The sequence below is a fragment of the Leopardus geoffroyi genome, chromosome D1 (genome assembly GCF_018350155.1).
Source record: "Leopardus geoffroyi isolate Oge1 chromosome D1, O.geoffroyi_Oge1_pat1.0, whole genome shotgun sequence".
NCBI lineage: Eukaryota > Metazoa > Chordata > Mammalia > Carnivora > Felidae > Leopardus > Leopardus geoffroyi.
Window position 1 is genome coordinate 108,594,238 of NC_059329.1, and position 27,477 is coordinate 108,621,714.

A 27,477-nucleotide genomic window follows, 5' to 3' on the forward strand; every position below is an offset into this window, starting at 1 on the left:
CGACCAGTACCCCTCTGGCCAACCCAGAGCCATTTCGCCCTCAGGAGGTAGACATTTGTCCCCAAGTCTGGGAGCCGATTGTTACCCTGCCGGTTCACCTCCTTCATTCTGTTTCAGAAGCTCCTAAGGAATTCAGGGTTTTCCAATAATAAGTTAACAGACCAGACTTGAGATGGGTTCGGCCTTCCTTTCCATTTTATAAACCCCTCGCTGGGGTCTGACGGTTAGATGATTCCGACTTTCTCACGTCGGCCCCTCTCCTTTCCCCAGGATGTCCTCGGCTGTGTCTGTGTGAACCCCGGGCGCCTCACCAAAGGGCAGGTGGGGGGCACCTTCGGCCGACTCCTCCTCAGGAGGCAGCGGGCTGAGGACAGGGAGGGGAGGCGGAGTCCGTGTGTGGCCGCCCAGGTGGTCAGGATCTGAGGCCCCGGTGCTCCATCATCCCCCGTCATGCGGCCTCGCAGACACGTGAGCCCAGGAGCGGCCTTCCCACAAGAGCCCAGGCGTGGAAAGGTAGAGGAAGCAGGCAGCGAGCTGGAGAAGAGGCTGCGGGGTCCAGGCCTGGCGGGCAAGGCCTCGTGCAGCTGGACCCTGACTCTGAGTTGAACTTCTTGGGAGGAAAGCTGCTGTTTCTTCAAGTACGCGCAGAGTCCAGAGAGAACCGGCCGTGGACGCGGCGTGCTCTGAAAACGCAAGAAGGCTTTTTGATTTTTCTACTTGATATCAGACACGGAAACAACTTTTGGAGAAGTAAAAGTAAATTCTGAGGAGAACTTCTGAGTTTAAATCTTCTTCCGCTCTCTCTTTTTCCCGGTAGAACGAAGAACATTGCCTCCCTGACCTGTGCCCAGAGAAGGCAGAGCATCTGTCACACTGGGTTTCTGTCCAGCCCCAACCCTGATCCCCGCCCCCGCCCCCGCCCCAGGCCCCTGAGGCCTCTGTGCTGAGGAGGTGTGCTGGGCTGGGGCCCTGGGCCCGGGCTACAGAGCAAGCAGCTGGCTGCGTGCCCGGCCCTCCCGGCGCAGCCCTCACATGCACGCTGTGGTCCCAGCCTGACCTCTCCATCTGGAGGGGGCGGCCGCACGGAGCCGTGCCAAAGCTGGATTCCCTGGTGCCGACCCTGCCAAGTCGCACAGCGTGGCCCGGTGCTCGCCCATAACCCCGAGCGCTTGGACAGCAGGGCCCTCCGGGGTCCCCCGACGTCCCGTGTGTCCCGGCATCTGGGGAAAGGCGGTCACTGGTTGAATGCGGGGTGGGTTTCTGCCCAAAGCTGGCAGGCTGCCCTGCCTCGTATGCCAAAGCCAAGACCGGAAACCCCAGCTCCTGGGCCGAGGGAAAGTGCGAGAGGGAGCAGCGGGTGTCAGTGCCTATGCCCTGAGTCAGAGATAAATAGGTGATTGAGCGGTGTCCAACCTTTGCCTCCCACCTGGGACAGTGAGGTGGAATCAACGGCAGGTCTGACCAGGCTTGGGTGAAACTGGTCTCCCTTTGAAAACAAGCAGCTGCGGTTTTGCTTCATTCATTTTATAGGCGCCTCGTCTGAAGACAAGAACCAGGGACAAGCCCCAGCTTGGGGAGCTGATTCTCCCTCTAGATCCCCTGCACGTGAAGCACCCAGCTGCGGGGTAGGGGACCTCATGTCTTTGTCTCCGGATGTGGCATTTGGGGAGTCCCGGGCCCCTCTTCCACAACCTTGAACCCCAGTTCACGAATAGCATTTGTACTTCTACCAATCCCAGGGCCGGCTAAAAGCCTGCCCCTCCCCGCCTTGGAAAACCCTTGCCTGGGAAGATTCACCACCAGGCCCTTGGCCATGATAAACAAGCCTCTGAGCCCTTATCTCGTGAACCCATGTGTGGCTCTCAGGGAGCCACAGCTCTTGGCAAATACCCTGTTGTTGCTGCTGAAGAAGCCTCGCGGGGAATTGTAGTGTCTTTGTCCTCACTTGGCAAGGTATAAAGCCCCTTTTCCCCTTATTACAGACTCAGCCATCTGAGTCCAGAGGCCCTGTGAGATGGGGCAGTTGGCAGAGGGGGAAGAAAGACCCACGGGGTGGGGGGGGTGCGGGGGGAGGCGTGTGCAGGGCAGACGGAGGCAAGGGGGTGCAGCCTCCCGGGTGAGAAAGCAGGAGCTCAGCATGAATGGGAGCGCGAGTCCGTTGCCTGGATACGAGTCGTGTGACTATTGGAAGTGATCGGGGAGGGCCAGGGCAGGCATCTAAAACTCGAACAGAAAGCAGGATGCGAACCCCAGATTGCAGACAGGTCTGGCGGGCGGGTGCCTCTCTGCCACCAGACGGTCCCTTTGGCTTTTGTCAGGAAGTCGGTGCCCAGCTGAGCCAGCTGGCTGCTCGTAGGCCCCTTTTGAGCTGGGTCGCTAATTTCTGGAATCTTCCTCCCTCTCGCTCCCGCCTGCGCTGGGGCACGCGACCTCTGGAGTAAGGCTCTGGGTCTGGAGTGAGGCTCTGGGAGGGCCATCGGTGAGGAGGGAGGGTGGAGGAAGCCGAGGAGCCGGGGCCTGGCCAGAGCGCCAGGGATCCACCTGCTTCAGAACCCCCTTTCGCTCAATGGCACCTCCTCTGGTCCTGGTCGTGCCCGTGTCCTCGGGACACAAGCCTTAGGGTGGAGCCAATGGTCCTGAGGAAACAAAGTCTCTGTACTCTTACCCAGTTCCACACCTCCACGTCCCAGCTGTTGTGCCCCCTCAGGGCCACCCGGGCTACCAACCACCTCTTCTGGTGCCGGCGGAGCCTGAGGCTGCCCTCTCTTAACCCCTGCATGGCCACCTTTTAGAATCTAGGCTCTGTCTCTAGGAAGGTCAGGGGTGAGCTGCTGAGGGGAACCCCAGTGGATCCCCAGAACAAAACTGGGGGCTTGGTGGTGGTGGGGGCACCCGGAGGGGGGCCGGGGCAGGGCCATGACTCTGCTCCTCGGGGCCCGTATCCTGCTCTGCCTTTCTGCAGCTACTTTGGGCCTGGTGTTTCCTTTCCCTTGACCTAGGGTCACCCAGCCCGGCTCAGCCTGTCTTGCAGCTTCCCCTGGTGCTGGGAGTAGCCTTTTGGGCTGATATTTCATTTCTGTTTGGGACACATTTCCTTTCCCCTGACCCTGAGGCTCCTGGCCGAGTCCCCCCCCACCCCACCCCGAGAACCAGTCTTGGTTGGCCACACGGGGCTCTTCCTCCGGACTTGAGCCTTTGAACTCACCATGAAGGGCCTTGACTGATGGCGGGGCAGGGTGGGGGTTAACATTTTAAAATTTATTGAGATCTGGCAGCATCACCTTTACCATTTTAACGGGCACCATGCCGTGGTTTTTAGTACACTCGCAATGTTGTTTGAACATCATTACTATGTGATTCCAGAGGATTCTCATCACCTCTGAAAGAAACCCCATCCCCACTAGCAGTCATACCCCTCCCCCTCCCTGCCCCCATCCCCTAGAAAACACAACTCTACTTTCCGCCTCGACAGACTTGTCTGTTCTGGGCGCATCATAGAAATGGAATCCTACGACACGTGGTCCTCTGTGGCCGGCTTCTCTGAGTGTCCCGTTTTCAGGGGTCACCATACCGTAGCAGGTGTCAGTACTTAATTTCTTTTCCTTTTTTGAGTGATTTCCCATCGTACAGATAGACAGCATCTTCTTCATTCACTCAACGGGGTGATGGACCCTGGGGCTGTTTCTAGTTTTGGGGCTGTTGGGAGTGACGCTCCCTGGAGCATCTGGGTGGCTTAGGTGGCTAAGCATCCAACCCGATTTGGGCTCAGGTCGTACCTCACGGTTTGTCAGTTCGAGCCCCGCGTCAGGCTCTGCACTGACAGCGCAGACCCTGCTTAAGATTCTCTCTTCTCCCTCTCTATCTGCCCTTCCCCCACGCGTGCTCTTTCTCTCTCAAAATAAACTTAAAAAAAAAAAAAAGAATGATGCTCCCGTGTTTGTGTGAACCTACGAATGGTGGAGAAGGGGCTTTGGGTTTATGGCGGAAGGAATGCAAGCAAAGAGGAAAGCGAGGAGGAAGGAGAAAGGAAAGGGGGGACAGAAAGAAGTGGTGGGCCTGGAATGGAGCTTTGGAGCCAGACCGCGAAGTCAGGAATGCCTCGCAGAGGAGTTTGGACTTGACTCTGTGCACCCCAGGGAACTTGTAAAGGCTTCTGAGTGGAGCAGATGGACAGTATAGAGCCTGTGCCTTAGGCCTCGCAGTGCCGCAAAGGGCAGAGTGAAGCTGGGAGAGGCTGGAGGCCAGAGGCACCTAAGAGCTCTCGGAAGACAGAGCTTCCCAGTACCTACTCTCGATTCCTATGGAAAGAGTACCCCAGTTTCCCTGTGGGGAACCACTCCCCCCTCCTCATTCCTCCCTGGCCTAAACCAAGCAGCACATCGCATCTCCCTGGCCTCGGTGAACAGCCAGGGATGGGCAGGACCTAAGACAGGGCAAACACAATGACTCCCCAGGACTTCCGTGGAAGGGGTAGAAAAGAGGCAGCCGCAAGGGTGGGGCTGCTGCAGCCATCTTGCCGCCATGAGGGAAACCCGTTGTGAATATGGACTAAACCAGAGGACACAGAGCCAGGAGAGGTCGGCGCCAGGCCACGTTGTCTGAGCTCTAATGAGGCTCGCCCCCCAAAACCTAAGCCACAAACACCACCCCCCTCTTTTTTTGCTTAAACTAGTTGGAATCGAATTTTCTGTCATTTGCAACCAAAACAATGAAGGCCTGATCCAGGACCGCAGGATCGGGATGACTGCCAGGGCACAGACGGAGAAGACACAGCTCAGGTAGGAAGACAAGGGAGTTAACGTTTCTGAGGACGTATGCTATGCACTTTGACACGGAGATCGCGTCGAACTCCCAACAAACCCTGCTGGCAGGTGCTAAGAGGTTGGAGGTCACCAGCCTGAGTAAGGGACGGAGCTGGGATTTCAACTCCAGCCCCCTCATCTCTCCAACCCTGCCACGCTGACCAACCTGGCACACAACAAGGACAGACTGAAAAGGAGTCACAGGTAGCCGCCCAGAGACCTGGGAGCATGCGAGGAAGGAGTTGAGGAGGGGTGCTTAGGGACGTGCCTGGGACTACCGGGGGCAGGTTGGGACTCAGGGGGGCACCCAAATGGCTACCGGGCTGGGCTGTCCAGTGACAGGAGTAGCACTCTGGCAAGGAGTGGGGACCGGGCAGGTTGATCTGGGAGTCGCCTACATAAAGCTCACTGCACTGAAAAGCTGCCGAACTGGGAGGTACTGGGAGGCACTGGGGGTCTGCCTGAGGGGTGGGGGGTGGTAGCTGGAGGTGGAGCTGACATTCCTGGCCTCCCAGTCTGCGGGTCACTGAGGTGGCTGTCACTGAGGTTGGGACTCAGCTGCAGTCGGACATTTGGACCCCTCTGTCATCCTGGGTTCTCTATCCTTGAGCAGCCGGGCCTATCTGCTCCCTCTGGGTCTGCCCTAGAAATGCCAGGCCCCCAGGGGCCAGCCCGCCCTTCCACCCACCTGGGCCCACGGCCAGTTCCAGATTCCCCCACCCAGACCCACCCTCCTCCTCAAGCCCCGGGCTCCCTGCCCCCGCCCCCTGCCCGCCTGACAGCTGAGAGACCAGCAGCTGCCTGGGCCAAGGGGCCCCTCCGAGGTCTCTGGGACAGCTGCTGCCCCGTGACCCTGCTGACCCCTCATCCCCGCACACTGCTCCCTGAGGGCCCAGCTGAGCCTGGCCTCCTCTGCCGGCTCCATCACTCCCAGATCTTCCCAGACTCTGAAGCATCTGCTCAGAAGGAACCCGGGGCCGCCAGGGCCGAGTCAGCCGCCCCCCCGGAGGGGTGGGAAAGGGGAGATGCCGGGCTGGCTGAGGCGGCCCCTCAGGGCAGCCGCTCTCCCAGGAAGCAGGCGGCAGCACCCTCCCGGCTTCTCTGCTCCAGGAGCAGGAGGAGAACGGGGCCAGGGTCTGGAAGGCGCGGCCGTTCCTGATTCCCGCAGGCCCTTCCCGAAGCCCACGTTCCCCTTGAGGACTCCATCCCCGCCAAGCGCTCTGCCCCTTCGAACATCTAGTAAGAACATCTAGCAACCGTGGTTTACCTCTGCGGATGGGAGTGGAAGGGCTAGGAGTCAGGGGCAGGAGGGCTCGGAGAATCAATCGTCCCGTCCACGCTCCTCTCCCGTTGGAAATCTTGTGCCGCGTGTGGGGAATCCTTGGAAAGAAAATATACACAGCATGATCTGGTCCCTCCAGCTCCTCGGTTCTCTGTGTCCCGTCCCCAACGATAACCCACCCCCCACCCCCCACCCCCCACCCCCGGTGAATCCGTCAGGATGCCTGCTTCCCACATCCTGACTGCTTCCCGAGGGCTGGGCACCTGACCCGTCGCTGCGGAGCGCCTCTCGGGCGGTAGGCCCACCGGAGATGCCTGCGGAAGCAATGCTCTGTCGCCACACATCCTCCCTCCGGCCTTTCCCACACGGGCGCCTGGAGAGAAGCAAGCCTCTGCCTCGGCCTCTGCCATGCAGACCTGGAGCCCGAGCCCAGCAGTGCGCCCCTTTGCTCCTGTTCGCAGACGCTGGCTGCTCTGTGTCAGGATCGGGTTGGGATTCGGAGGGGACCCCACACAGCGCCTGCCCCACCCAGAGCTCCCCTCCGGTGCAGAAACCCCAAGCAAGCAAACACCAGGCACAGAGGGAGGCGAACGCTGTGGAGGAAAGCAAAGCAGGCCGGGCAGAGGGGGCGCCAGCGAGGGGAGGGGCCACAGAGAGGTCCTTGGCTCCAGGCCCTTGCTTCCCAAACCCTGTCTCCTATACGGCCCCTTCTCGCTGTCCCCAGCACCCTGCCATTCTTCCGCGGATTCGTTCCTCTGTTCCTCCCTCAGGTACCTACTATGTTGCAGGCACTCTGGGGAGACGCTGGAGGCCACTGTCCAGTGGGGGGGGGGGGGGGCGGTGCGCGTGAATCAGTTGACGGTGGCGCGGACGCGACAGTGGCCCAGGGTTTCTCCGAGGGTGCCACATGGGGACTTGACATCAACAGGGGGTTCGGAAGGCTTCCCTGAGGGAGAGATGCCCCAGCTGAGATGCCCCCCAGGCCTGCGAGGGGCCAGGTGAGGCGAAGGGCGGAGCAGGCGCAAGGGGCCGCCCCTGCAGCGGGGGGGGGGGGGGGGGGGGGGCGGGGAGCGGGTGGTAGGGGCCCCGCCCAGGGACTGTGGACCCGGAAGCCTGTCAGCGGGGGCATGTGGCACCTCAATCACGATGCCAGGTGGAGAATGGGCAGGTGGCACATCATCTTCTCCCCCAGGACCCTCCATCTTCCTCGGTGGCCGCACCTTCCTCCCTTCCCTGCCCCACCCTCCCCACTCTGAGTCATCGCCCTGGACTGGGCTCGACCCCCGCCTTGTCTCTCCATGGGTGCCGTGGCCGGTGTGTCACCAAATTCCAATCTTTCTACTTTATTATCTCCAACTCTGGCTTTTACGCCACAGCTCAGAGTCAAGTTCTGTCTTTTTCCCGAACCGACTCTCCGCAGAGTCGCCCCTGCTCCCGGTCCGGCCCCCCTCCAGAACCCCCCCCCCACACACACACACACACTCCAAAGTGACCCTCCTAAGCGAGACCGTGCAGCCAGTCCACAGGAAAAGGAACGAGGAATGGCCCTAAAGCCTCCGAACAGGCGGCCAAACTCCCTTATCGTAAGAGACACAAACTAAAACCACACCCAGGCTCCTTTGGCTTTGTTTCATTTTTCCCTCTCAGGCTGCAAGAAATCAGAGAGGTCGAGGACCAGATGCTGGTGAGGCTGAGGAGAAAGGAGCCTGGCACCCGGCCCATGCCCTGGAAGGACAAACAGACAGAGCTGACCAGGTGACACCTGCACGCGTCCTTTCACCCCTATGCGCGTAGGAATGATTGCGCAGCTTGTGCGCACGCGTGCGTGATTCGGCCTTTGCACGAGGTGACCCGCCGCAGCGCAGATTGTCCTGGGAAAGGGCTGGAAACACCCCACGCGGGCTCCAGCTGAGAGCTGCGGAGGACAACTGTGACACCCCGGCACGCTGTGTGGCAGCAAACATGTGAAGGTGACGACACCTTCCGTGTCCTGCTATGGAGTGCGCTCATAAATAGAAGGTTCGCTAAAGAAAAGCCAGGCGCAGAACAGTGGGAGTAGCAGACGCTCCATCAGGTGCGGTTTCCCGCATGCCCTGCAGAGTCACCTCCACTGCCATTGACAGTGGAGCCTGTCCTCTCCCCGCCCCCCCCCCCCCCATTGCCACCAGGATCTGCAGTACGTTGGGGCCCTACTTGTCTATATGTTGCCATTTGTGTAAAAAAGATGGGAGGGGCTTTGCTTGCATGGGCAAAGCGTGTCTCTAGAAGTGTTGACAAGAAGCTGATAAAGCTTGTTGTCTTCTGGGAGAACGGGTGCCTAAGGAACAGGGGTAAGAGGGGCACTTTTGCCTTGGGAGTGGCCTGAGTCATACTGGAGACTCTGGAAAATGGAGCAATGGTCACCAGTGTAAGAGGGATGGGTGCTGGGCAAGGAAAACAGTGCTCACCCGCGACCCTCTTAAGACTGTCCCCTCTCCTATGCCATGGTCTGCTGGGTATCTCTTGTTTCCTGATCACACCATGCGTCTACGTGTAGTCCTCCTGGCCTTGGCCTTTGTCTCAGCCGGCTCCACCTGCAACGTCCCTCCTATTCACCCATTAATACCCTGCTCAACTATCCCCTCCTCCTTGCAGTTTTTGCAACACTCCCATCTGCTTCCTCCCCTCTAGCGTATCGAATCCTTCTCACTCCTGTTCTTATTAGTTCTTCTTTCATTCCGCAGTCACTGACTGAGCCTCATCCCTGCTGGCCTGGGACAGTTAGAAGTGAGTCAGAGCCAGCCTCTACCCTCAAGGCCCTCCTTTATGGCACAGAATGTGCTATTTTAGAATTGGTTATTTGTTTCATTTGGGGTTATCTGTTCCCTGAGGGCTGGGGACCAGCCTTGGCCATTCCGTGTCCAGCACAGCCCTAGGCAAGAGGTAGATACAAATAGGAGTTTTCAAAATGAACACTGACAAGATGTCTTGGAGAGGTGGGAAGTGTTGAAGAAGACCCCGGCTGACTCCGTGTTCCCCAGGCCAAAGGACAGCCATGCGGCTTGGATGCTCCCAGAGGCCTCTGGGGGAAATGCCTGGGCTGGTCCCTGCTAGGACAGAGCTGTCACCACTCTGGAAACCCCCATGGCTCTGGGCATGGGTCCAAAGTCCAGACCCAAAGGAAAGTCCCCCCGCAATGCCCTGACACCCAACTCCCCAGGAGGGGTTCGAGACAGAGACAGAAGCTGGGGGCAGTTCCGAGGGGACTCTCATCTGGAATCCCAGCCTCTGGTGGGTCAGAGTTCTCTACAGGAGGATGAAGGGCGAGGAGGGCAGGGCTGGAGTTGGCAGGAGCCCAGGGGAGGAAGGAAATAAGAAACAATCAAGGAAAAATCCATTCCAGGCCTGGGGTTGGCTGAGGCCATGGGGCCCTGCAGGCTGAGCTCGGGTTGGAGTGGGGGAGGCTTCCTAGGGGTGGACTGAGCTCCTGCTCAGCTCCCTGCTGCCCTGTGGTCCTGGGGGGGTAGGGGTGCTGAGGCCCCTTCCAGATACTTTGTCTCCTCTCACTGGCCCCCCCCCCCAGGTTCCCCCCGCCCCCAGATTATCACTGCCCTTTCCTTGTGACTCTCTGCCCCCAGACCTGCCCCCAAACTCCTGGTCACATTTTCCCCCTGCCTCCCAGGGCCTAGCTCTCCAGGTAAGTGGGGCCTTGGAGAGCTGGCTCCAGCCTGGTTTGGTGGGGGGGGCCTTCCCCAGCGGCCCCTCCATCCTCCCCAGCTAACCTTGGAGAAGGCGGCTTCCAGTTCTCTCCCTCTGGGCCCACGGGGGCTGGGGCTGATGTGGATGGTTTCCAGGAAGAAGGGGCTGGGAGGGGAAGGAAGGGCTGAGTCAGTCACTGTGTGGTGATTACAAGGCCCCAGTGGGGGAAGCAGCCACCGGGTGGGAGAAATGGACTAGACCCATCTCAGGGCCAGGGGGAGCTCCCAGTGGAGGAGAAGGAAGTTGAATAGCCCATTCTAGGCACTGCTCCATCATAGCCAAGGAAGGCTATCTAAGGAAGGCCTCTAACCCCTCCCAAACGTTCTTCAGGCTCCTGCCCCCTCAGCCACCAGCGTGTCCAGGAGGAGCCCTTCCAATGAGAACAGTCCAGGCCTTGGCTGAGGCTTTATTCCCTGGACATAGGGTGCAGGCGGGACAGGAGGCGGGGCACTGGCCTGGATGTCTGTTGAGTCAGAAATGCAGGACACCCTGGCCATCCCCTGGCCCAGGATCCCAGCCTCCCCGCCCACACTCAGGCCCTTACACACAGCCTGAGAAGTTGCGTAAAATAGCCAATTTTAGCAAACGAAATCCTGTTTCATAAATGCACATTAATTGCAGGGCTCCCACAGCAGCTGGGTGTGTACGTGAAGATCCTGTCTATTCAGCAAAACCTCCAGGAGAGGCGCCGTCCGCTGGCTCCTTAGGGATTCCTCCAGCCCCAGGCAAGTGACATAACTTCATCTGTGAATGGAGAGCACGAACCGCTCACTTGAGTGCCTCCAGAGCGCAGAACCCACCACCAGGCACAAATCACACCTTGGATGTAATGTAGGCTTTGTGTGGGCCCTGGGCGAGCTCTGGCTGATGGCAGGAGTATGGGGAGCGAGCACGTACATGGAAACTTGTCACATCCAGGTGGACTTAAAACAGTCCCCAGGACACAGATCGTGGCTCCTATGGCTAAGGGCCCTGTTTAGGAGTCGTGGGCTGGCAGCCATGCTGGACAGATTACTAACTAGTCGCTGAGGAAGGGGACCAGGGGCTAGGGCCAGGCTGAAGGGGCCAAATCCGCTGCTCTCTACCCATCCCCCAGTGCTCCCCAATAAACCCCTCTGGAAAAAAAAAAAAAAACCCAACTCTTCAAAGAGTTTTGGAACTGGTTCCCAGTTTCATGTGGTCTTGGGTGAGTGTCTTTGCCTGTCCAAACTTCCATCCCTGCAACTTTCTGTTTTGTCACCAGCTCTGAATGGAGTTCTCGACCCTTCCCAATCTCCTTCCCCCAAAGGAGGACTCTCAGCAGACAGAGGGTAGGGGGCTGTGCCTCAGCCGCATTCTTGCAGGCCCAGGGGTAGTGCTTAAGGCTTGGCACAGTGCTGTGTCTTCTCCCAGGGTTGTGTTTGGGGGTGTGGGGGGGGGGTGGGCAGGGCAGTGGGGACGATGGCTGGGTGAGAAGCCTGAGGCAGGAGGAAGGCCTAAAGCCCAAAGTCTTTCACTTTCTGCTTTCTGGAGGAGCAGATCACTATCAGGGCCCTGAACTTCAGTCTTCCGTCTTTCCTGGGGCGCTGCATCCCCAGCGACAAAAAACCACACCTGGTCCCTGCTAGATGCCCAAGTGTCTGTCGGATCACTGAATGGAGCAAGGGCAGTTTCTTTCCTCTATCTCCAGGGCCCTGTGCAGGGCCTGCCCTTCAATAAATGCTTCTAGTACTGAATGAATGAATGAATGAATGAATGAATGAATGAATGAATGAAACAAACGAAGACGGAACGAGTCTAAGTATGGATTCCACCCCCTGACCCAGAAGCCACCTAGACTGATGACAAACGGGCATACCCAGGCCACTCTGCCAGCACACCCTCAGTGCCCTCTTTTCTAGGGAGAGGTAAACTCCTGAAAGCTCTCGCAAGTTTGTAGTATTTTAACTCGGGAGCCTCCAAGGCCTCATTCATTCCCTCAGTGGTCACTGAATACACTTGCGCGGGCGCCTCCCCCGACCCAGCCCTTCAGGGAGCGAACGGGTCCAAGGACGCTCGGTGAATTCTGACGAACTATAATTCGGCCTTCCGGCTGCCGCGCCCTCGGCCCTTCTAACACCGAGTTTGGCTCCGACAGGCACAGCCAGAGTCTACGGAGTCCAGCCCGGGCACCCGACACCGCCTGGCCCGCAGCCGTCCGAGCCTGCACTGCACCCCACGTCCGCGCGGCTGCTGGACCCGGGCGCCGCGCCACCAAAGGGGGAGCACAGGCGGGGCTCGGAGTGGGGCGGGGCTGTGGGCGGGCCTGGTTGGGGCGGCCCCAGCATTGGCTCCGCGGGCCAGGGGCGGGGCCTCAGGGGCCACGGATCGCACTGAGTTCACAGCCGGGAACGCGTCCCATAGCCTCGCGGTCCAGCTCCAGAGCTTTCGCAGCCCGCGGGTCCGCCGCCTGAGCGCCTTAAGGTGAGTTCCGGCCGGGACTCTGCAGCCCTTCCGCGACGCCCAGGGGGCCCCCCAGCGGACCACCCCCGTGGCGCCCCGTCCTGGGTCGCACCCGGGTCCCTGTGTCACCTCCGCGCAGGTCCTTTCCCGGGAACCTCGGGTTCCACCGTGTTTCCCGCCCGCGCCTGGGTCCAGGCGGCCACGCCCGCGCCCCCTCCGCCTGCGAGGCGCCGCGCATCCAGATCCCGAACTCGCGGTCCCGCCCTTCACCCTGAGCCCTCGTCCCCGTCTCACACTCGGGACGTGGGAGAGCCCTCCCGCCGCCCAGCGTCCCCGCCCGGGCTAGGGGTCGTATTTTTAGTCGATGGTGAGGTGTCCTCCTATCTTTAGCCGTGGCCGCGAGTGTCCTGAAACGGATCCGGGCTGGGCGCTCGGGCAGAGGGCGGGGAGGGGTCTACGCTGAACCCGAGCTGGGGCTGAGGAACAGGACCCACGGGAGCCAGGGGTGGGGGTTTGCACGCCCGAGGTCTGGCCCTGCGCCTAGCGGACACTCGGACATCGCCCAGGCCGGAAAGCACGGGGCAGGCTCCTCCCAGAGCTTGGAGACCCTGGCAAGGTCCCCGATCGCCCCTTTCCCCCTCTACTGTCGTGTTGTGAGACCAGAACACCCCAAGAGAAGAAGATCCCTCAGACAATCCGCATCTGGTACGCGAACGTGCAGCTCCTTGGGGGGCCCTGCCTGGAGCCCGAAGCGCGCTGGAGACCCTGGTGCGCGCCGGGACTCCTCTGGGAAGCGAGGCGACAGAGCGAGCGAGCGAGCGCGCCACCTAGCGGCCGTGGAGCCGAGCGCCACTCTGCACAGGGACCCGGGGCGACCAGACCTCCCGTGGCCCGCAAAGGGGACTCTACGTAGGCTGCCTCCAGAGCAGAAGGCGGACGCTTGGAGGATGGGGGCTCTTGTTCGGAGCACTGTCCCCGGAAAACCTACAGTTATTTGCTGAATGAATGACAGGGCTGACAGCGACCCGCTAACCCTGTCTGTTGTACCTCTGCTCTCACTTGCACTGTGGCAATAGGGTCTTCCAGTAGCCCTCTGGTGACGACTTCGTCAGCCCATTTTATAGATGGGAAAGGTGAAGGCCAGAAAGGAGAGGCGTCTTGCCCAAAGTCACAGAGTGAGGGCTGCTCTTTGGACCTTGGTAGGCAGTGGGCTAGTACTCCTCAGGGCAGGAGGGGCTGTGCCTAGAGGAAGTCTTTGCTCCGGAGGAGGCCCAGGGCTCCTGGCCAGAGCAAGCCCACAGGGCTGGGCTGGCTCCCCTCTGCTCCGCCCACTGCTGAGGGAAGCCACCGCTTCCAGCCCCTCATACCCTGTCCTGGCGAAGAGCTCATTCTCATCTCTCTGGATCCACGCAAGTTTGGGGAGATGGAGACGACCGGTAGGACTTACAAGGAGGAGGCCTGGGGACCCAGTGGCCCCAGCCCAGCAGTTTTCAGAGGTTGGGTGGCCTACTGCGTCAGAGCCACAGGACCTGGCTGGGTACTAGTGCCCCCTCTTTCTCTTCCCAGCGGGGTGACCTCGGCAACGTTAAGGTCTCTGAGGTTCAGCTTCTGCCTCTGCAAAAGGCAGCCGTGACGCCCACCGTGCTGTGCCTGGGAGCGTAAAAGTGGGGACTCTGCAAGGGCAGCTGGAGCCTGGGGTCTCACGCTTGCCAAATCCGAATACTTGGGGCTTGATGATTGCAGTTCCCAGCTCTCCCCTGGGTGGCTTGATGCCGGCCCAACCCTTCCCCCTCAGCCTCAGTTCTCCCCACATCTGGAATTGGGCGGGTACGGCTGGCTCCGAGTGAGACAGCTGTCAGGGACGCCCGATCTGTTGTGGAAATACTCAGGCTGTCTTGGCGCCCTACGTGATGAGCGGAGGGGGGCCGGGGGAGGGGGGAGGGGGGACGACAAACCCCACCAGTCGGCCCCACTCTTCATGGCTGGAAAGGAAGGAAAGGCTGTCTCAGGGCCGTTCGCCTATCAAGGAGACCGGTAGGATGTGTGCTGGGGCGCCCCCAGGTCTGGCGCGGTGGGCACAGGTGAATGTCTGGTAGATGAGTGAGGGACGGGATTCCACGACCTTGAGGCGCCCACTGCCTCCCCCACCCTCCCCCCAGCTCCTTCCAAGCTTAGCTGGAATTTCGCCACTGGAGAGTCATTCCTTTGTTTCCTGTTAAGCTGCAGGTGCTCAGGGAGGGGCAAGATGTCCGGTCTCTGTGGCTCAGTGTGACTGACCTAGGGTGTCCGGTCCTGGGGTGGGGTTTCCTGAATGAGGGCCCGGGCTGGGAGTTGGGACTCTGCCTGTCCTGCATGCTCCTTCCTCCTTCCGGCTCCCTCCTGCCGGCCCCCTCATTCCCTCCTCGCCCTGCCCAGCACGGAGAATGGGGCCGCCCAGGCCTCCCAGCTGTGGCCCCGCCCCTCCCTGGCCCATTTCCCACCTGCTCAGCCCCTGCCCGCCTGGGCGGTGGGAGAGGGGGGCGCTCATCTGGTTACCCTCTGGATGACCTTGGACAAATTTCTTTCTTTGCCTTCCGTGCTCTGCTTCTTCTACACGTGGGCTCTCCTGTGGCCACGTAGGAGGCCAACCCTCCAACAGCTGTGGGAACGCTGCTTGTAATGCTTCCTTTTTCTGTTAAGCTGGCACGACACCCCCTCCGGGTTGCATTGTTTTTTCCACGTTAAAAATAGCTTATTTTTTCTGATTCCATGGATAATATGTGCACCTAAATAATACATGTGTTTATCATTAAGAATTTGAGGGGCGCCTGGGTGGCTCAGTCGGTCGAGCGTCCAATTTTTTATTTTAGCTCAGGTCCTGATCCCAGGGTCGTGGGATCAAGCCCCGTGGCGGGCTCCATGCTGAGCTGGAGCCTGCTGCTCTCTCTCTCTCCCTCTGCCCCTCTCCCCCTCTCGTAACCTCTCTCCCTCTCTCTCTCTCTCTCTCAATCTCTAGAATAAAAATATTACTTATTTTTTTAATCAAATCTTTTAAGTTTATTTATTTTATTTTGAGAGAGAGGCAGCAGGGGAGGGGCAGAGGGAGAGAGGGAGAGAGAACATCCCAAGCAGGCTCCGCGCTGTGAGCACAGAGCCTGATGCAGGGCTCGAATTCAGGACACCATGAGATTGTGACCTGAGCTGAAACCAAGAGTTGGACGCTTAACTGACCGAGCCAGCCAGACACCCCTAAAATAAAAAATACTTTTAAAAATTGAAAAAGAAAGAATTTGAGCTTATAAAAAAGTACGGAAAAGAAAGGCAAAGTCATCTGAAATTCTGCCACCTTGAGAGCACCACCAACATGATGGCAATCATCCTTTTCGTATTTGCATATATCATTTTATAGTAACAGTAGCAAATATTACAGATAATTTTGACTGAGGACACCCTTCCTCCCACATCACTGACCTCATACCCCATCCCTGGCCCCCATCCCGATCTACATAACCCATATGACAACCTGGTGCTGGCCTTCCAGATTCTTCCCTCTCTATCTCTTTTTAATGCTTATTTATTTTTGAGAGAGAGACAGAGACAGAGACAGAGCACGAGCAGGGGAGGGGCAGAGAGAGAGGGAGACACAGAATCTGAAGCAGGCCCCAGGCTCTGAGCTGTCAGCACAGAGCCTGACAAGGGGCTTGAACCCACAAACCGTGAGATCATGAGCTGAACCAAAGTTGGATGCTTAACTGACTGAGCCACCCAGGCACACCTCTTCTCTCTTTTTATCTAGGATATAATCCAATGCCGACCTGTATATGTAGGTACACACACATGGATATATATACAAGGAAGGGGGTAGAGGGAGGGGAGTTGATCACTGCTGTCAGAAATGGAATCTTCTAGGGGCTCCTGGGTGGCTTAGTCGGTTAAGCCTCCAACTTCAGCTCAGGTCACGATCTCACAGTTTGTGAGTTCGAGCCCTGCATCATGCTCTGTGCTGACAGCTCAGAGCCCGGAGCCTGCTTCAGATTCTGTGTCTCCCTCTCTGTCTGCCCCGCCCCCGCTCAAGCTGTGTCTCTCTGTCTCTCAGAAAAAAAGAAAGAAAGAAAGAAAAAGAAATGGAATCTTCTCTACTACATTTTTGCATTTTGCTTCCCTCCCTCGGCAATGCCTTGTGCAAATCCCTCCAAAATGTTTCTGGTTCAAATTTTATTTATTTTGAGAGAGATTGTGAGCAGGGGAGAGACAGAGAGAGAGGGAGGGAGAGAATCCTCAACTCGGGGTTGATCTTACGAACCATGAGATCACGACCTGAGCCGAAATCAAGAGTCAGGCGCTTAACCAACCGAGCCACCCAGGTGCCCCTCTGGTTCAAATTTTGAAATGGGGTGATAGCTTGCTCTGATTAAATGAGATGCGTTTGCAAAGAACTTAGCAAAATGCCGGGCACAGAGCAGAGCCCCCCAAAGTATTTGCACCCTCCACTCCACCTTCCCCTTAGGTGCTGGGCAGGGGGGAGGATGAGTAACTATGTTGGACTCAGTCCCAGAGGTAGGAACTGCTAACCTGGAGGAGAAAAGAGAAACTCCGAGGTGCCCTCACTTCTAGGTGGGACGAGACTGGGCCGAACAGGAGGTGTCCGTCATTCAGCCCTGCGGGCTGAACACCTCCTGTGTGTCCAGGTCTGGCACAGACAGGGTGGGTGAGACAGGGGTTACAAGATATCTCTCCTTGGTCAAGTATGGGATTGAGACAAGTCTGAGACCCCCCCCCCCCCACCACACATACACACACACACACAACTTGACACTTCTGTCTTGGGGCACAGCTGATGTGCGATAGGGGGTGATGAGCAGAGCCAGGGACCCCAGGCAAGGGACCAGAGCCAGGAAATGACTTTGTATATGACTTTGGGCCCCTCACTCACGTTGCCGGGCCTCAGTTTCCCCACTCGTAAAGGGAGGGGCTCGGTGCTGGTGATCCAGGCTCTAAGGTGCAGTGAGTCTGTAAGTGACCACAAACTTCTCGCAGGGTTTCTGCAGGAGAGTGGCCCCACTTGGGCTCCCGGGGCTGACGCAGGGGGCCCAGAAATGAGACGGATGCCTCTGACTTTTGTCCTTCTGTCCCTGACTCATACCTCTGGTATTTCAGCTCTTCAGCCCCAGACCGGACCAGGGAGCCTGCGAGAACAAGACCGAAGAGCCCGTTGCTGCCCACCAGAGCGCCACCTTTCTGCTGCTAATTTTCCAGAGCATTTTCAACTCTTCTGGGAGAGAGTGATCTTTGTTATCTCAGCCCTCTGACTTCACTGATCATTAATCGTCCTTTTTCTCATTCCTCCGGCCACCTTCGGTCACGCCCCACACCCTTGTCTGGGCCCTTGGGCAAGGTTTGGGTGTCTGAAAACCCCCCTCTGGGTGTGTCCGGCTGAGGTGGTGAGAAGAGGCAGCCGGAGGCCGTGGTCCCTGAGGGTGCGCCGTCCCCAGCCCCTGCAGCCCGGCCCCGGGCGCGGAGATCGCGATGTCCACCAAGGTGCCCATCTATCTAAAGCGTGGGAGCCGCAAGGGCAAGAAGGAGAAGCTGCGGGACCTGCTGTCCTCGGACATGATCAGCCCGCCGCTGGGGGACTTCCGACACACCATTCATATCGGCAGCGGCGGTGGCAGCGACATGTTCGGTGACATCTCCTTCCTGCAGGGCAAGTTCCACCTCCTGCCAGGGACGGCGGCGGTCGAGGGACCCGAGGAGGACGGCACCTTGGACCTCCCGTTCCAGTTCACCCGCACCGCCACGCTGTGTGGGCGGGAGCTCCCCGACGGGCCGTCCCCTCTGCTCAAGAACGCCATCTCCCTCCCTGTCATCGGGGGGCCCCAGGCCCTCACCCTGCCCGCAACTCAGGCCCCACCCAAACCCCCTCGCCTGCACCTGGAGACCCCACAGCCTTCCCCACAGCCTTCCCCACAGGAGGCAGGGAGTGTGGACATCTGGAGAATTCCAGAGGCTGGCTCTGCCCACAATGGGCTGACGCCCGAGTCAGGGGCCGAGGAGCCCTTCCTGTCCCATGCCAGCTCCTTGCTCTCCCTGCATGTGGACCTGGGGCCTTCCATCTTGGATGACGTCCTCCAGATCATGGACCAGGACCTGGGCCACGTGCAGATCCCCACATAGGACCACGGCTGGCCAGGCCGGGTGCTCGGGGTGGAGTGAATGCTGGAGGCAGGGGGTGGATGGAGCCCTGGCCTAGACGTCGGGATCCCTAGGCCCCCCTGTGTGGTCACTGGCCAGTGATTTCTTTTCTTTGAGCCTTTGTTTCCCTCGCTCCCACCCTCTCCTCATGGGCAGAGCGTGCCTCATTGCCTTCCCCTAAAGCTCACCGAGGACACGTGCAGAAGTCAGCCCAAAGTGCCCTGAGCATCTTGGGCCACCTGGACCCCCCCCCCCCAAAAACTGCTCCTCCTTCCCTGAGACCCCCTTGGATGAAGGCTCCGCCGAAGTGGAGTCCCCTTTCCACCTCCCTTCTGCCTCAGCCCCATGGGATGCCCTGACTGGGGGCTGGGGAAGAGGCAAGGCACAGCCAGCCAGAACTTTGGCTTCGCTGTCCTGGACTAGGAACGTGGCATTGGTGACCGAACGTCCCTCTGCCCCACCCTCGCTCACATGACCGGGAGATTCTGGTCGCAATAAAACTTGCTGCTGCTGACAGTTGTGCTCCCGGCACCCTCGACCCGGGTTTCCTCCTGAAGACAGACCAGCCTCCGCGACCGGGGCTGACCCTGGGGGAGACCCCATTCCCAGAAGGCTGTGTGCAGGGCGGGCCCTGCCCTTGGGAAGCCTCTACCCGATCCCAAGCCCATAGTGAGAAAGAGGCAGGAATACACCAAAGCCACCTAGGGAGACTGCAATATTGCTTCAGGTGCTTAACAAGAGGGGGCTGAGCACTGGCGTCGTCCGGGCGCTGTGCCCAGGCTGCTGGGGTCTCCCGGGGGAGACCCAAGAGCGAAAGAGTAACCCCAAGGCCTAGTGCAAGGGGCCAGCAGCTTCTCCAGCTTCCGAAGACTAAGGGGGCACGCGGGCGGGACCGGCCAGGCCTGGGGCTGGGAGGGACCCAACAGTGCCTGTCAGCGGGCTCGTCGCCACCTACAGGGCACCCAGGTGTGCTCCAGGTGCTGGGGATATCACACAGCCGCGATCCCCACTCCTGTAGCTTATATTCTAGTGGGAAAAGGATATTGAATTTGTAAGCAAGTAGGGCGAGTTCCAACTGTGCTGAATACTATGAAGAAAACACGATCGCGAATGCTTGGGGCCGACACGCAACTGGTGTCAGGGCCCATTAGGATAGATGTGATTCTGAGCCAGACCTGAGGGCTGAGATACGCTCGCGCATAAGCAAAGGCACTGGGGCACCAGAGTGAATGACAGAGGAGCTGCCATGTGGTGAAAAGAGCATAGATCTAAGAGTATGACCTAGACTATGTGAGACTGTTTCCACATCTCTAAGAGGTAGTCAGTGGGACCTACCGTGCAGGGTTGTGGGGAAAACTAGGGATAACACTTAGGAATTGCCACAGGGAGGGTATTCAAAAATGGCTACGGACATAAAGGAACTCGGAGCTTGGGAACGAGAGGACTGTGAAGCACGAAAAGCAGGTTGGAGTCAGCTGGGAACAGCTTTGCCTGCTAGGCTGAGCGGAGGCAGTGGGGAGCTGCAGACAGATTTTAAGCAGGAGAGACACACGGTCAGATCCGGGTTCTAGAAGGGTCACCACCCAGGCCAATGAAAGACGGACCAAAGGTCAAAAAGGAGGAAGCCAGTGCAGGGTGACGAGGACTGGACGAGGCAGGGACAGTGAGGACGGAGGTGGGGAGAGTGTTAATAAGATGGGGCTTGGTGTCTGATTGGTACAGACCACATGGGCAGCTGGAGGCAAGTTCAAGCCTCAGTTTCCCCTTCTTCCATTCTCCGCTGGTTCTTCATCCTTCTGACCCTGTGGATCCCAGACTCCCACCTCACCCCCAGCCTCTCGCTTCCAGGTCCTGTGTCAGATTTCATCGTGGAGGCTGAATTTGACCAGGAGGCATTTTGCTTGGGCTGGGTCGGGCGGGGCGGGGGGGGGGGGGAGGTAGGAAGGGGGGGGGGAAATCTATACAACATGAGATGTACCATTTTAACCATTTGTAAGTGCATAATTCAGTGGTGTTAAGTGCATTCACGTTATTCTGCAACCATCACCACCATCCCTTTCAGAACTTTTCTCATCTTCCCAAAGTGAAACTCCATACCCATTCAACGCTAACGCCCCATTCTCCCTTCCCCCAGCCCCTGGCAACCGCCGTCTACTTCCTGTCTCTATGAATCTGACTACTCTAGGGCCCTGAAATCATTGGAGTCACACAGCATTTGTCCTCTTGTGATCGTCTTATTTCACTTGGCATGACCTCTTTGAGGTTCATCCACGCTATGGCAGGTGTTGACAGTTCCTTCTCTTAAAGGCTGAATACCATTCCATTGTCCCTCTAGACCACATTTTGTCTATCCATTCATCCATCAGTGGACACATGCGTTGTTTCTACCTTTGGGCTATTGTGAATAATGCTGCTATGAACATGGATGTACAGATACCTGTTTGAGTCCTTGCTTTCAATTCTTTTGGGTCCGTACACAGAAGCGGAAATTGCTAGATCATACGCTCATTCTATGTTGAATTTCTTGAGGAACCACCATATTCTTTTCCATGGCAGGTGCACCATTTTACATCCCTGCTCAACTTTTTCCTTTTAGTCTGAAAATGCTGCCGTCATTTAGAGATTAGGGGTTTCACTATCGGTGGTGGGGCTTTAACCCGGGCCTGTGACGCCCCAAAGCCTATACTCCACTGCAACCTTCTTGCCCCAACAGAAGTTCTGTATCAGAACTGGTCAAGTGTGAAGACCAAAGGTGGGGAGCTGAAGGGCCAGCAGCTTCTTGCCTGTAGGCTCCCTCTCAGTGCTTGAACGGCTTGTCCCTTCCCTTGGAAGACAAGAAAAAAGGAAACCTTCCTTACAGCTTTACCCAGTTGGAAGGCTGCACCTCGCCCTGGACCAGAGTCAAGGCCAGAGTAGCCATGGGACAGAGACATGCCTGCCCTAGGTCCCCTGGAACTGTCCCCCACCCACCCTGCATCAGGCACCAACCCAAGAGACCTAGGAAACCACTCGGAGCTGCTGGAGAAAGGGACTTAGGCAGGGGGCCTGAAGCATCAGACTAACTGAACTAGAAACACCTGCTTGTACCAAGGTAGCCAGGGATGGAAAGATGGATCTTTCCTCTTCAGCTTGTACAGTGCTGTTCAGGCACCATGCCCTACAAATACCACCCACAAAAGAGGCGCCTGGGTGGCGCAGTCGGTTAAGCGTCCGACTTCAGCCACGTCAGGATCTCGCGGTCCGTGAGTTCGAGCCCCGCGTCGGGCTCCGGGCTGATGGCTCAGAGCCTGGAGCCTGTTTCCAATTCTGTGTCTCCCTCTCTCTCTGCCCCTCCCCCGTTCATGCTCTGTCTCTCTCTGTCCCCAAAATAAATAAACGTTGAAAAAAAAATTAAAAAAAAAATACCACCCACAAAAAGGGATTTCCCCCAAATACAGAAGTCATTGGACAGCCAAAAAAAAAAAAAAAAAAAAAGACAAATGTCCATACAGTCTGCTGTTTTAGATGCCCAACACTCATGCATGACTTACTATAATATAATATAAACCTCCCCAGTAGAATGGATCTATTCCTACTTCTGTCAAAAATAGATTCACTCTTTTTCCAAAGGGAGATAACTCAATATCTTGTCAATATCTTGTCAATATCTTGTCCATGGTCACATCCACTTGCAAGTCCAGGAATTCCAGATGTTCATTCCTCTTGCAATTTTTTTTACCAGCCCCATCTCAATACTTTGCAAACTCTGAACTGGGCTATAAAGTTAGTTATCACCAATACACCCTATATTCAAGAGTGGAAAGCAGGAGAGAAGAATGGGAGAATTAAAATATATAAAAATATACTTGATGCAGCGAGAAAAGAAACATACGTGGAAGCTACGGACTCCTTCAAGAATTTTTTTTAAGGACTTTTAAAAAAAGTAATCTCTACCCCCAACGTGGGGATCGAACCTACAACTCTGAAATTGAGAGTCGCACATGCTCTATCAACTGGGCCAGCCAGGCTCCCCTTTTACCATTTTGCCTCGTTTCCTTTATCTCTTTGCCTATAAAAACTTTTTTTTCTGACCTTTTGAAAATAAGTTGCGGACATTACGATAGTTCATCCCAAGTGCTCTAGCGTTCATTTCCAGGAAGTCTTTTTTTTTTTTTTTTTTAAGTTTATTCATTTATTTTGAGATAGAGGGAGAGGGAGAGAGGGGGCAGGGGCAGAGAGGGGGAAAGAGAGAAAGAGAACCCCAAGCAAGCTCCATGCCTCCATCATGGAGACCAATGCAGGGCCCGAACCCACGAACCATGAGACCACGACCCGAGCCAAAACCAAGAGTCAGGTGCCCAACCGACTGAGCCACCCAGGTGCCTCCATGAAGTCTTTATTTAGCTCAGTTTTGGTTTTATTTGACTTCTTCAATCTGTGGATTCACATCTTTCATTATTGTTGGGAAATTATGGATCATTTTCTCTTTAAATACTGCCTCGGCCCCCTTTCTCCCTACCCTCTGATGCCCCAACTAAATGTATATTAGATCTCTCTATGTATCTATGTTTCTGCTCTAATTCTCTATTTTCTGTTCTTTTGTCTTTCTATGCAATGTTAGGGACAATTTCTGCCTACCTATCTTCTAGTTTCTGTGTTCTCTCTTCAGCTGTGAGTAATTTGTTTAAAGGATTCATTGTGTTTTTAATTTTGGTTATTTTATTGTTCCGTTGGAGAAGTTCTATGTTGTTGTTTTAAAATTCTGTTGTGGCATTTCTTAATAAGTACTTGTCCCCTGAAGATGTTCTTATGCTCGTTTTTAACTCCTTTAAATGCAGTAGCAATGTTATTTTACGGTCAGCATCAGATAATTCCAACATGTTAAGTCTTTGTGTGAGTCAGTTTGTGTTTTATATTTTTTGTACTGGTTCTTGTGAAAGGCTTCTTTTTTCTTTGTGTGCCTGGTTATCTTTGTCATATTTGAAAAAAATATTTTTAGACATAATTTGAGGACTGGGATGACGGTAAATTCCTTCCTAAAGTCTATGATTCGGTACCAAATATGCTTGCTTCAGCTAGGTGTCCTGAGGCATTATGAGGATGGGTCCACTTTTTTTTTTCTTTCTATAATGTATTTGCTTTTTATAATTTACATCCAGATTAGTTGGCACATGGTGCAACAATGATTTCAGGAGTAGATTCCTTAGTGCCCCTGACCCATTTAGCCCATCTCCCCTCCCACAACCCCTCCAGCAACCTTCTGTTCTCCATATTTTAGAACCTCTTATGTTTTGTCCCCCTGTTTTTACATTATTTTTGCTTCCCGTCCCTTATGTTCATCGCTTTTGTTGTCTTAAAGTCCTCATATGAGGGAAGTCATATGATACTTGTCTTTCTCTGACTGACTAATTTCGCTTAGACAGAGTGGGTCTACTTTAATCCAAGTTCAAGGCTTGAGCTTCCCTGAATCACCCAGATAATATGATCCTGGACTACAGGTTCATACACAGTTGGGTCCCTTCTCAAAGTGTGGACATGTCCATGGTGGAATGTCCATCTTCCCACCTTGGGCAGGCTCTGAGTTTTGATTTTTAACCCTCCCCACCATAGACGCCCAAACAACAGCTCAGTTTCACAGTTGTATCTTCCAGATCAGTAAATGTCCCCAGGACAAAAATTGCTTTGAATTCTGAGCTTACCTCTTTGGGTTTTAGCTTCCTAAATGTTGGTCCAATTATTCTCACTATATCATTAGCTTTTCAATGCTTTTAAGATTTTTTTCCCCATTTCCTCTGTTTTGTTTTGTTTTGTTTTAGTTTGTTCAGTTGGGAATATTGGAATTAAATACCTAACCAGGAGCCTGTTTCCCATTAACTACCTATATGTAATATTAGGAAGATCCCTTGGGTTTCATTTATATTTCTCCCTGTTCCCATTGGGTAATAATCCTACTTCACCTTGACAATTAGAATCAACACCCCAGACAATAGTAGTACTTCCTTTCTCTCTCTCTCTCTTTTTTTTAATGTTTATCTTTATTTTTGAGAGAGAGAGTGCAAGCTGGGGAAGGGCAGAGAGAGAGGAAGCAGAGAATCTGAAGCAGGCTCTGTGCTGAAAGCAGCAAGCCCGATGTGGGGCTCGAACTCATGAACCCACCGTGAGATCATTACCTGAGCCAAAGTTGGCTGCTCAATTGACTGAGCCACCCGGGCACCCCTCTTTTAACTTTCTTGCCCATTGGCATGCAGAGCAAAATATGGCCCATTGGCCATCTTAGCTCCTAATGTGGAGAAATCGTTATTGTGCTCCCTGATGGAAGCATTCCTCTCTTGGATCTGGCAGAACCCAGAGGTGCAGAAATAGGAAATATTTTGCAAGAGTCACTAGTTGAGATTGGGAGAGGCTGCACCCCACTTCCATTCCTTGGTTCCTGTCTGTAAGAGAAACACTGTACATGCTGGTCAATGGTTCAGTGAATCTATTGTTCAGTGACAAAGCATTTCTTAAAGTTTATTTATTTTGAGAGAGAGAGAGAGAGAGAGAGAACAGGAGCATGAGCCAGGGAGGGGCACAGAGAGAGAGGGAGAGACGGAATTCCAAGCAGGTTCCTTGCTATCAGCTCAGAGCCTGACTTGGGGCTTGAACTGACGAACCGTGAGTTCATGACATGAACTGAAATCAAGAGTTGGACGCTTCACCAGCTGAGACACCCAGGCGCCCCTGGTGATGAAGCATTTCTTAAAAGAATCCTAAAAGAACTGAAAGGCATTCACGCTGGGCTCATATGCTACCTTTCCAATTAAACAGAACTAGCCTATGTATTATTACTAATATTTTTAATTTAAAATTTCTTATTGAAATATACATGCAGGGGCACCTGGGTGGCTCAGTTGGTTAGGCAACCGACTTCGGCTCAGGTCATGATCTCAGTTTGTGAGTTCGAGCCCCACGTCGGGCTCTGCGCTGACAGCTCAGAGCCTGGAGCCTGCTTCAGATTCTGTGTCTTCCCCTCTCCCTACCCCTCCCCTGCTCACGCTCTGTGTCTCTCTCTCTCTCAATAATAAATAAATGGAGGAGGAGGAGGAGGAGGAGGAGGAGAGATATACATGCAGATGGAGTGCCTGGGTGGCTCAGCTGGTTAAGCGTCTGACTTTAGCTCAGGTCATGATCTGATGCTCTGTGGGTTCGAGCTCTGCGTCTGGCTCTGTGCTGACAGCTCAGAGCCTGGAGCCTGTTTCAGATTCTGTGTCTCCCCCTCTCTGCCCCTCCTCTGCTCTTACTCTCTCTCTCTGAAAAATAAATAAAAATTAAAAAAAAAATTGTTTGAAATATACATGCAGAGAAGTGCCCCAATTTTGTGTAGTTCAATAAATTTTTATAAAGTGAACAAACCTTTTTAGTTTTACAGATTTGTGATTTGATATGCTTTCTTTCTCATCTTAACCTCTAAAATTTTATTTTATATCAATGATTTTGCATTCATTTTCTTAAAGAAGGTTTTAAAAATTGAGTATGCGTTAGCCACAAAACCTCACAACACCTGGATAAACCATTGAGTACTGCATTATCCTTTATTGGTTTCCCTAAACCTGTTTGTATCTTTGTAAAAACTTATTTTATTAAACTCTACTCAACTTCCCCATGTAAAATAGTAATAATAATAAAATTATTAATAAGCAACTAAATTATTAACAAACCTACGTACCCACTACCCAGACGAAGAAAAAGAATATTACTGTTGGGGCGCCTGGCTCAGTTGGTTAAGCCTGACTTCAGCTCAGGTCATGATCTCGTGGTTCATGAGTTTGAGTCCCACATAGGGCTTACTGCTGCCAGCACAGAGCCCACTTTGGATCCTCTGTCTCCAATCTCTCTGCCCTTCCCCTGCTTGTGCTCTCTCTCTCTCAAAAATAAATAAACATGGGGTGCCTGGGGGGCTCAGTGAGTTAAGCGTCTGACTCCGGCTCAGGTCATGATCTCACAGTTAGTGAGTTCGAGCCCCACATCCATCAGGCTCTCTGCTGTCAGTGCAGAGTCCACTTCAGATCCTTTGTCCCCCTCTCCCTGTCTGCCCCCCCCCCACTCTAATGTGCTCTCTCTCAAAAAAATAAACATTAAAAAAAAGAACATTACTAGGACCTCAGTAGCTACCTCTTGCCCCCTCTTGCCATTATCCTCCAAAGATAACTAGTCTCCTGGGTTTTGACTCCATGGATTAGTGTGCCTATTTGTGTACCTTTATATAAATGGAATCATACGACATGTCCTTTTTTGAAACTGGCTTCTTTTATTCAGTATTAAGTTTTTGAGGTTCATTCACATTGTTGTATAACGATAACTTATTCTTTCCATTTTGCTCAATCTATTGTACTGTTGTGGGCATTGGTTTTTTCCAGTTTGAAACTATTACAATGAACGCAGTGGTAAACATTCTTTTTTTTTTTTTTTTTAATTTTTTTTTTCAACGTTTATTTATTTTGGGACAGAGAGAGACAGAGCATGAACGGGGGAGGGGCAGAGAGAGAGGGAGACACAGAATCGGAAACAGGCTCCAGGCTCTGAGCCATCATCCCAGAGCCTGACGCGGGGCTCGAACTCACGGACCGCGAGATCGTGACCTGGCTGAAGTCGGACGCTTAACCGACTGTGCCACCCAGGCGCCCCGAGTGGTAAACATTCTTGTGCATGCTTTTTGGTGTATGTATCCACGAGTGGAGTTGCCGGACCATAGGATTTGTGTATGTTCAGCTTTAGCGCTAGCATACTATCTTAGTCGGCTTGGGCTGCTATAACCAAATATCACAGACTGGGGGGCTTAAGCAACAGACATTTATTTCTCCCATTCTGGAGGCTGGGAACTCCAAGATCAAGGTGCCAGCAGATTTGGGTTCTGATGACAGCGCACTTCCTGACTTGTAGATATCTGTCATCTTGTCGTGACTTCACATGGCCTTTCCTCAAGGAGAGAGATATCTGTCTTCTTCTTATAAGGGTACTAATCCCATCAAGAGGGTCCCACCCTTATGACCTCATCTAAACCTAATCACTTCCCAAAGGCCTCACCTCCAAATACCCTCCATCATA

General features: G+C 54.9%; 2 protein-coding genes and 1 long non-coding RNA gene across 5 annotated transcripts in view; 2 read left to right on the plus strand and 1 right to left on the minus strand.

The window, feature by feature from the left end:
- Positions 1–773, plus strand: part of POLA2 (DNA polymerase alpha 2, accessory subunit) — a 27,849-nt gene extending 27,076 nt beyond the window's left edge. For all 3 annotated transcript variants that reach the window (XM_045485911.1, XM_045485912.1, XM_045485913.1), the window contains exon 18: positions 271–773. In XM_045485911.1, the coding sequence (XP_045341867.1) occupies positions 271–423 (153 nt within the window). In that variant the 3' untranslated portion in view covers positions 424–773. The remainder of the gene's footprint in view (positions 1–270) is intronic.
- Positions 709–10,254, minus strand: LOC123601945. Its single transcript, XR_006714296.1, has 4 exons — positions 9,846–10,254; positions 6,863–7,030; positions 6,070–6,182; positions 709–841 (listed from the first exon to the last, which is right to left on the minus strand). It is a non-coding gene; the product is annotated as an uncharacterized LOC123601945 (long non-coding RNA).
- Positions 10,255–12,133: 1,879 nt separating this feature from the next.
- Positions 12,134–18,930, plus strand: CDC42EP2 (CDC42 effector protein 2). Its single transcript, XM_045485914.1, has 2 exons — positions 12,134–12,264; positions 17,380–18,930. The coding sequence occupies exon 2, from the start codon at positions 17,749–17,751 to the stop codon at positions 18,394–18,396; it is 648 nt and encodes a 215-aa protein (XP_045341870.1). The 5' UTR covers positions 12,134–12,264; positions 17,380–17,748; the 3' UTR covers positions 18,397–18,930.
- Positions 18,931–27,477: the final 8,547 nt, after the last annotated feature.

What these genes read in the sequence shown, in the direction of transcription:
- CDC42EP2 (XM_045485914.1), top strand. Translation starts at nt 17,749, where the DNA reads ATGTCCACCAAGGTGCCCATCTATCTAAAGCGTGGGAGCCGCAAGGGC.